Source organism: Lactuca virosa, chromosome 3 (assembly GCF_052849685.1).
Source record: "Lactuca virosa cultivar CGN04683 chromosome 3, Lactuca_virosa_CGN04683_v6, whole genome shotgun sequence".
NCBI lineage: Eukaryota > Viridiplantae > Streptophyta > Magnoliopsida > Asterales > Asteraceae > Lactuca > Lactuca virosa.
Window position 1 is genome coordinate 282,678,417 of NC_136428.1, and position 9,759 is coordinate 282,688,175.

General features: G+C 31.9%; 2 protein-coding genes across 2 annotated transcripts; both read left to right on the plus strand.

The window, feature by feature from the left end:
• Positions 1-1,118: 1,118 nt before the first annotated feature.
• On the plus strand, positions 1,119-2,364 carry LOC145167240 (ribonucleoside-diphosphate reductase small chain). The gene has a single exon (XM_079086372.1). The coding sequence runs from the start codon at positions 1,226-1,228 to the stop codon at positions 2,213-2,215; it is 990 nt and encodes a 329-aa protein (XP_078942498.1). The 5' UTR covers positions 1,119-1,225; the 3' UTR covers positions 2,216-2,364.
• Positions 2,365-2,591: 227 nt separating this feature from the next.
• LOC145167241 (plant/protein) lies at positions 2,592-6,147 on the plus strand. Its single transcript, XM_079086373.1, has 7 exons — positions 2,592-2,718; positions 2,838-2,878; positions 3,607-3,664; positions 3,741-3,834; positions 5,588-5,672; positions 5,757-5,822; positions 5,904-6,147. The coding sequence occupies exons 1-7, from the start codon at positions 2,655-2,657 to the stop codon at positions 5,994-5,996; spliced, it is 501 nt and encodes a 166-aa protein (XP_078942499.1). The 5' UTR covers positions 2,592-2,654; the 3' UTR covers positions 5,997-6,147.
• Positions 6,148-9,759: the final 3,612 nt, after the last annotated feature.

Sequence of the window (9,759 nt, forward strand, 5' to 3'; positions counted from 1 at the left end):
AATTCCCCATGTACCATTTTTTTCGTCTTATTATGTTTTTTTTTGCTTTTTGTTTTTTTTGAACTATTTTTATAATAAATACATATTTTTATTTTTTTTTCTTTTTTTTAAATACATATTTTTATTTTGCTTTTTTTTTTAACTATTTTTTATTAAGACTATCTCTATGTTATTTTAACTATTTTTATTAAGACTATCTCTATAAAAAAAATCTATGAATTTTTAGTGTTTTGTACTGTATTAATTATTTATAATTAGTTAGTTTAGATAAATATAAATATAAATAATAAATATATAAGTGATGTCTTCATTTCAAGTTTTTTTTTTCTAAATATTAGAAAACTATAACAATCAATTTTGTGTGTACGTTAAAGTCATAAATAAGCTATTGAGGTGTAATTGTATTTATATATTTGCATTACTCATGATGATTTTTTTTAATTATTAAATACAAAAAATCAAAAAATATAAAAAAATAAAAAAAAAACAAAAATACAAGAAATCAAAAAAGATTAAAAAAAGCACAAAAAACAAAAAAATAAAACAACTAGCTGACAAAAAAGGAAGGTACATGAGAGAAAAAATTAAAAGATGGGGTACATAATAAAAAAAGACAAAAAAAAAATTCAAATTTTAAAAGCTTTGATCATTCAAAGCTTGGGAAAAGGAAAAGTGGATGAGAGAGGTGCGGTCGTTCTCTACCGTGTGCAGTCAAGGGGAAATGTTCCCTTTGGCTGTCGTAATTTATGTGCGGTGAAACTGCACCAATTCCTCCAAGTCTTATAAGTTTTACAAACAAGTTAGAAACATGAGTTCTTTTTTCTAATTTTTTTTTGTCCCCCGTTATAACATTATCGGTAAATCTCCAAACATTTAAAAGAAAATAAAAAAATGAGGGTTGTTTTAAAATAATTTGATTAGGTTACTCCAAAAAAATACAAATATATATTTTGTTGTATGAGTTACCCATAGATTTATTACCATTTTATTTATATATTGAAATTGAAATTGAAATTTGAAAGTGCCAAAAATTAAAAAAAGTGTAAAGATTCTCCCGCAAGCTTTACCCTCAAAATTCAAATCACCCGCTCTCACTATTCAACAACTCATTATAAAAACATGGTCACTCCTCTCCTTAATTTCATCATCCCAAACAATCCCTAATCTTCCACGCCTAATCTTTCATTCCATTTTCGCCAATCAGATCTCTTCGAAACCTACCAGAATGCCTTCTATCCCTGAAGAGCCTCTTCTTGCTCCAAACCCAGATCGCTTCTGTATGTTCCCAATTCAGTACCCTCAAATTTGGGAAATGTACAAGAAAGCCGAAGCTTCCTTTTGGACAGCCGAAGAGGTCGATTTGTCTGAAGATCAACGTCACTGGGACTCGTTAACAGACGGCGAGAGGCACTTTATCACCCATGTTCTTGCCTTCTTCGCCGCCTCCGATGGCATCGTTTTGGAAAACCTGGCCGGACGATTCATGAAAGAGGTTCAAGTTGCGGAGGCGCGTGCTTTCTACGGATTCCAGATTGCCATCGAGAATATCCACTCCGAGATGTACAGTTTGCTTCTGGAATCCTACATAAAAGACTCTAATGAGAAAAGCAGACTCTTCCGAGCAATCGAGACTATTCCGTGTGTTGAGAAGAAAGCGAATTGGGCTCTCAAATGGATCGATGGCTCGGAGACGTTTGCAGAGCGTATTATCGCTTTCGCTTGCGTTGAAGGGATTTTCTTTTCCGGAAGCTTCTGCGCGATTTTTTGGTTGAAGAAACGTGGGTTGATGCCTGGATTAACCTTCTCGAACGAATTAATCTCGCGAGATGAGGGATTACACTGTGATTTCGCTTGTTTGCTATATGGGTTACTGAAGACGAAGCTGAGTGAGGAACGAGTCAAGGGAATCGTCTCCGATGCGGTGGAGATTGAAAGAGAGTTCGTCTGCGACGCCTTACCTTGTGCTCTTGTAGGGATGAACGGGGATCTGATGAGTGAATACATCGAATTCGTTGCTGATAGGTTATTGGGTGCATTGGGATATGGGAAATTGTACAATGCCCAGAACCCGTTTGATTGGATGGAACTGATTTCGTTACAGGGGAAGACCAATTTCTTCGAGAAAAGGGTGGGTGAGTATCAGAAAGCTTCTGTGATGTCGAATTTGAACGGAAATGGAGACTCTCATGTTTTCAAAATGAATGAAGATTTCTAAATTTTCAGTTCTAGGGTTCTTCAAATTGCTTATTTAGGGTTAGCTTCAAGTGTTGTGATTCTATGTTTATGTTTATTAAATCTGTTTCTTGATTCTTGTTCAAGAAACAGTGTAAGAAAATGAAAATCTAACATCTTTTATTTCCTATATGTTTTTCAATGGGTATTTGGAAATTGATCGAAAAACATGATCTTTATGTTCTGTGATATAAACTATAAAGGGAGTGTTTGGTTAAACTTATACTAGGAAAATAAGCTAAATAAGCTTAGCCAAACACGCCCAAAGTAATTTTTTTTTCTTTTTTAACTTTTTACGATGAAATAAGAACCATTAGTGGACCTGTCAAGCCTTTCAAAAACGATGTCGTTTTGTGTGGGTAATACAGTCCCCAAAATTTAATAGGCATACTAGGGCTAGAAAACAATCACTACAGTTCGAAATGCTATCAAGAGAACAGTTGCTTCATCTCTTCGATCGATTCTCCACTCTCACATCTCAAAATGGTATCAATTTCTCTCTTTCGATCTCTATTTACACACATCCACACACAGTATTATCGTTATTTTATGCGTATATTGTTCTATCAATCGATTCCAATTCGAGATTCAATGAATTATTTCAGATGTTAAGAAACGAATTGCAGATGCTGTCAACGATAACCAGGTATCTATCTATCTCTCTTGTTTATTCTTGATTTTCGAATTCTTTTTAAGGTTTTGTTAGTGGATTAATTGTAGTTGATTAAGTTCTTAGTTCTTACAGAAGCGTGTGATGTAGTTCCCTTTGTAAAGTGATTAATCTTCAGTAATTTCAATCACCTCTGTAATGGCGTTAAAACCACCCACAACTCTTGTAATGAGGAATAGTCAAAGATGAAATCATGAAACCAGTGTTGTTTGAAACATGGTTTTTGGTTACAATGTTGCATAAATTGTTAAAAAGGTGAAACAAACGTTACATAAATTGATATAAAAAAAAGTGTAAAGTTGTTGCAAAAATGAAAAATCAGCATTTAACTTGTGCCATTTCAAGAGGTAATTGGTTCCTAGTTACACTTATATAATTTCACTCTATTCATAGACAAGTCTCCATTCTTTGTTTGATTTTGTTACAAAATTTTGCTAGAAAACCATATTTAAAGTAGGTATATTTGTTTATTGCAGACTTTTTGCAGACAAGTTTTTGTAAAATAACCTCAACCACCATTACAAGTCAAATTTTTTTGAAAAAAAACATGGTTTTTGAATGTTCTAGTAAGTTGAGGGACTCAATCGTGCAAAACGATTTTCCAGGGATTTATCTGCAAAATTGTGAATTTGATAAATGTCAAATAAATGGTTTTTGAATAATTGAAATTTGAAATAGACAACACATGATGGTAATAAATACAGGAAGCTGTAGCTGTGACCACTGCTATACAGGAGGAAATACTAAAGGAAATGGGAGTTGGTAAATACATGGTTTTTTTAAATAAATTGTATAATTTTTTATAGACTTTTTTTTTAAAAAAATTGTATTATTTCAGATCCAGCTTATGGGCTTGCTTGCTTGGGGAAAATAAACATGGACTATGAAAATGATCAGGATTTAATGGTTCGCTTCTATGCATTTGTAGCAAAGTAATCTTTCTCTCTTTTTTTTCTACTATTTACTATAGACTTATTTGGGTTTAATGACTGGAAAGTGGAAAATATACTTTTTTTATTATAATATTATTTGGGTGTTAATGTGATATTATTATTATGGGTTAATCTAAAAAAAGACCTTATATTTTGTGTTTTTTCCGGATTGAACCGCAAATTTATTTTTTGCCTGAAAAAGACATTGTATTTTTTTTTCAGTTTTTCCGATCTGGCCCTTTTAGTTATTTTTTCCAAATTTTTTTTGTAAAATGTGAGGGTTTTTGAGAAAAACTAAAAAAACTGAGGGTTTATTTGGAAGCATTTAGAAGGTTGAGGGTTTTTTTTCGTAAAAAATACAAAGTTGAGGGTTTTTTCGGAAAAAATGAAAAAGTACAAGGTCTTTTTCAACCAAAAAGTAAATTTGAGGTTTAATCCCGAAAAAAAAAATATAAGGTCTTTTTTGAGATTAACCCTATTATTATTTTGTAAATAAAAAAATTCAATAATTATTAGGGTTAATCTCATTAAAAAACCTTATATTTTGTGTTTTTTTTTTTTCGGATTAAACCTCAACTTCATTTTTTTTTTCCTGCAAAAGACCTTGTATTTTTCGAAAAAACCATCAACATCTTTTTTTTCCGAAAAAAGCCCTCAACCTTCTAACTGTTTCCGAAAAAACCCTTAACTTTTTTAGTTTGTCCGAAAAAACCCTCAAATTTTACAAGTTTTCTTGGAAAAAAACGACTAAAGGGCCGGATCGAAAAAAAATGAAAAAATGCATGCAAGGTCTTTTTCAAAAAAAAAAAAAGTTGAGGTTTAATCCGGAAAAAACACAAAATAAAAGGGTCTTTTATGAGATTAACCATAATTATTATTAAATAATGTATATGTAGAGTTAAACTATACATTCTTTTTACAACATTAAATATTCATATAAAACTTCATTTCATTTGTACATGCCAACCAAAGATGATCATGGAATGTAATGTAATGACTCATTAGTCATTCCATTACCTTGTTGTTTATTACATTGCTATGTCATTTGTCAATTCCATTCCATTGTCATTATATTTCTCATACCATTCATTATACACACATAGTTTGAAGTTAATTTTAAACAAATCTTCAGAATTGGTCCTTGTGGTTTCCAAAAAAATCAAGTTTGGTCCTTAACTTTCTTTCCTTCAAGGATGATCCTTTTGGTTTTAATTTCTATCGTGTTTGGTCCCTCACCTATATAAAAAGACATTTATACCCTTTTCATTTCTTTTTATAATTAATTTTAACTAAAAAGTAAAAACCCCATCCTGGGCCCACATCTCTCTCTCCCCTTTTTTTCTATGGCATAGATATTTTTATGGGTGGGTGATGATATTTTTGGCTCGTGTCTATGTGTGTGTGTGAGAGAGAGAGAGAGAGAGAGAGAGAGAGAGAGAGAGAGAGAGAGAGATGTGGGCCTAGGATGGGGGCTAAAATTAATCATAAAAAGGGTATAAATGTCTTTTTATGAGGGCGAGAGACCAAACACGATAGAAATTGAAACCATAGGGATCATCCTTGAGACAAAAAAAGTTAAGGACCAAACTTGATTTTTTTTGGAAACCACAAAGACCCTATTTGAAGATTTGTCTTAATTCTATCGTTCTATGACATTTTTATTAAATCATTTTTTTTTTTGCATTAAGTAAAAAAGAAACACATGTGATATTATGATTTATTGAGATGTAAACCGATTTGATGGCAATAACAGGGAAGAAATGGCATGTGAAGAAGCCGAGCTTGGACCAGATGAATATTCTGAAAGATTGCAAATGCAACAAACGTTACATTCACATGTAAGATCCAACAAGATTTTATTTTATTTTATTTTTTATTTTTTGAAAATTTAAAATGGGTATGTGTAAATAAATATGTTGTAGCAATTGGAGATGTTGAAACACATGCGTAACTATGGTGTGGATCATCAGTCTGCTATCTTAGAGAAGGTTTTATTTGTTTTCTGCTTTAATTTTTGGATTCTATTTTTGTGATGTTAAATGTGCGATTTGTGTTATTTGTTTTTTCAGTTGAGGCAAAAAATGGAGAAAGAAGAGTTTGAAAATGAAGCATTTGTGTTTTCTGTGGATGAAATGAATGAGATTGTTGAAAATGGAGTGTAAAGGGGTTTTATTTGTTGATTTTGTGGTTTATTTGGTTAAGTCAGTGTTCAAATATTATGTATCACCATTTTTATTCTAGGATTTGAAGCATCATCATTTTTATGTTAATTTATTGGACAAATTGCATAAAAGCCACTATATTTTGGTTTAATCTCTTTGTTTTAGTTCTGTCAATGAAAGGCACTCAAATTTGGCATATTTTTTTTAATGTTGACCAATGTGATTTGTTATAACAGAGCATGTTAAAGTGTTTTCATGATTAAAAATTTTGTTAGAATCTAGTGGCGTAGTGGTATATTTACTATCAAAGTTTAGTCAATTTTCTCTAAAAGCATTAACTTTGATAAAATTTTATATTATCAGCCCTTTAACCATCCTCATTGGTTTTAATTGAGGAAACCAAAATACAAGGGGTGTTTGGCATTCCTTTTAAAACAACTTTTGGATTTTTAATTTTTTCCAAAAAGTAAAAAAAAATCCAAAAGATATTTGGCAAACTTTTGGATTTTTAATTTTTTCCAAAAAGTAAAAAAAAATCCAAAAGATATTTAGCAAAATAAGAAAGTTCTTTTCAATCAACTTTTTGTAATGAACAAAAATAAACTTTTTTAAAAGTTATAAAATCTCATCTTTTTGTGAGTTTTTGGTTTTTAACTCTTAAAAGTCTTAAAATCCAAACTAAACACATTTTAAATACATCATTTTAGAAAAAGTTATTTTATAAAAAAATACTTTTTATAAAAAGACTTTTAAGTTAAAAAAAAATCCCAAACATACCCTATAATAGCTAGACCATAAAAATATCAAAACATAGATTTTCATTTAATTTGTCCTAATTTAATTGTCTTCATTTTCTCTTCTTTTTTCCCTTGATTCACAACTAATCTAATTGTCTACCTTTTATCTTCTTTTCCCTTTGATCCCAGTTACCTTCTTGTTTTTCAATCGATCTTTTTGTAACAAGAATTCAATACACGTCCAAAAATTTAAAACATACCAACTAACCCTTATAAATTTAGGACAAAGTTACATAAATGGTTCTTGTGGTTTACCAAAGGTCACAAACTCAATTCTTGTTAATATTTTTGACGAACATGGTCTCTATGGTTTCCAAAACTAGTATGAAATATGAATGGTCATTTTTGCTCACACCGTTATTTTTCGTCCGTTAGTGTGAGGCTAAACCATATGAACCCTTTATGTAATTTTGTTTATGTTTCATTTTTGAGTATATTACACGAATCGTCCCTGGTGCAAGTTTCAATTTACACTTTCAGTCTCTATTTTAAAAAAATTAACCTAGATGGTCCCTCATACGTTTAATTCCCGCCCGCCTAGTCCTTTTTGACGTTATCCGTTTGTTTTCTCCATTTGGGTGACCTACATGCCTAACACGCATGGGTATTTCAGTCATTTCAAGTGTTGCCCTATTATAGCCGTTGTCCCTCCCTTTCTTTCGCTCCCCTCCCCTTAGGGTTGTAAACGAACCAAATGAATACGGAAAAGGGCTTGTTCATGTTCGTTCGTTTAAGTTAGCCGAACAAGTGAACGAACACGAACAAATAAATGAACGAATTTTCCTGTTCATGTTCGTTCGTTTAAAAAATTACATTGTTCATGTTCGTGAGCATGTTAAACGAACATAAATAAATGAACATAAACAAACTTTGATAAATAAACATAACTGAACATATATGAACATAAACGAACATATAATATAGTAATGTAATCAAACACAATTAAACATATATGAACATAAAAGGAACTTAAATGAACGAACATAAACGAACAACATAAACGAACGTTCATGAACATAACTGAACGAAAACTTGTGTTCATGTTCGTTCATTTATTAAATAAACGAACTTCACGCCGAACGGTTCACGAACAGTTCATCAAACGTTTAGTTCGTTTACAACTCTACCTCCCCCAATATTCTTCTTCCCTTTCTTTGTTTATCTTTCTCAACCCAGAAATCAAAATGGCCATTAGATGCAATTATGGAGCCGAAGCTATGATTCGTACTTCGTGGAGCAAGAACAACCCTGAAAAACTTTACTACGCTTGTTCTAACCTGGTTAATTTCGATTTCTTTTTAAATCTAACCGAATCTCCAACTTTATCTAGTTATTAACATGGTTAAATATTTACAATTTTGAACTTTACATGGTCGTGATTGCAAGTTCATTGGTTGAGTGGTGGATGAACAGAAGTGTGTTTGTATAAAGATTAGTATGAAGCTTGAACAACAAAATCTGAAATTGTAGTTATATTTAGCTATTAGTTGGTTTTTGTTTGTGTCATTTCTTATGTACCAAAGTGTAGGTTAAGTTATCGAATATGTTTAGCATGTTAGTATCTATATGTTGGCTTTAGGTTGTATTGGATATCATCAGTTTGCAAGTTAATGAAATTGTGGTATTTTTTTTGGTAATTGGCAAAACATGCATTCATACCATTACAATTAACAACATTCATTCATACCATTAGAATTATAACATATCATTAAAGCTTAAAACTCGATTCTCCTTTCGGTGACTGAAAGTGCAAAATTCAGCGTGCTGACAAGGTTTGAAAACTCAAACCTTGAATTAACTTAAGATTAAATGTCTGCTGCTAATATATTAGTCCAGTCACGTCTGATAAACCAATCTTGTCTTGAAGTAAGAAGATCAACAAAGTGTTCAACAAAATATTTAAGTAGAGTAAAATGAGTATGAGCAAAGTTAAGCAACTTAAGAACAAGAAGAATGATGGTGAAAGAGATTTGACTTGCAAGAGAATTTGTAATTGATGTGAAGAAAAAATGCTACTTCTTGCTTACGATTCATGAAACATCATCTCCTTAAATAGTAAAGGAGATACATAGTACAAACCGTAAACATTCTATGGACTAGATAAAACAGCGAACTAACCAAATCGGACACACAAGATTTACTTGATTTTGTCCTATGAACTGTTCACTCAATAAAAACGACAAGGAGCATTTAATGCTTGTACAAACTCTATCACATCAAAAGACTAACTTCGGAATGTTTTGTAAATGTATTCATCTCGGAAGAAGACTAACTTCTATATTCTTCACATCTCGGATTGCATTGACTTCGGATCTGGTTTGGCTCGGATTGCTAGAGGTTCACTTTTATGCATTAACAATCTCCCCCTAAATGAACTTAGCAATGAATCAACTCAATGGGCTTCATCAGAAACAAAGAGATAGGTACTTTATAGCCAAATTCGGACTTCCAAGTACCATTTCAGGTGTTCGATGAACTTCTTCTTCACATGCTCAGGAGCATCACTTTTTGCAGCTTTGGAGATGAACTTCTAAAGGATCTTTGGAACTAGATGTTTGTATAGAACTCTGAATAATTCTTTTTGGTTGGTATTCTTTTTGAGATAGACGTATCCGAGTTCCGGTTCTTCAATGGGTACTTCTGCCAAAATTTGAGCTTCAGACAGTTCGTAAGTGATTTTCGCCAAAATATTCCCAGTTCTGAACAAGTGAGCAAATTCAATGTCGGACCTATAAAATTCCGCAACGTAACCAAAATCTGAGCTTCAGACAGTTCGTAAGTGATTTTCGCCAAAATATTCTCAGTTCTGAACAAGTGAGCAAATTCAATGTCGGACCTATAGAATTCCGCAACGTAGTCCTTCAAGAAATTGATTGCAACACTGTAAGCTCCGATGCTTGAGTGATTATTTTGGCGTTCTCGAATATGAGCAACAATGGTGAGAATGTCATTGGGGTTGATTGAGA

Bases quoted from the DNA above. Each gene is read 5' to 3' on its own strand.
- LOC145167240 (XM_079086372.1), top strand. From the start codon at position 1,226: ATGCCTTCTATCCCTGAAGAGCCTCTTCTTGCTCCAAACCCAGATCGC.
- LOC145167241 (XM_079086373.1), top strand. From the start codon at position 2,655: ATGCTATCAAGAGAACAGTTGCTTCATCTCTTCGATCGATTCTCCACT. The intron at 2,879-3,606 runs GTATCTATCTAT...TAATAAATACAG, and splicing joins ATGCTGTCAACGATAACCAG to GAAGCTGTAGCTGTGACCAC. The intron at 5,823-5,903 runs GTTTTATTTGTT...TTGTTTTTTCAG, and splicing joins AGTCTGCTATCTTAGAGAAG to TTGAGGCAAAAAATGGAGAA.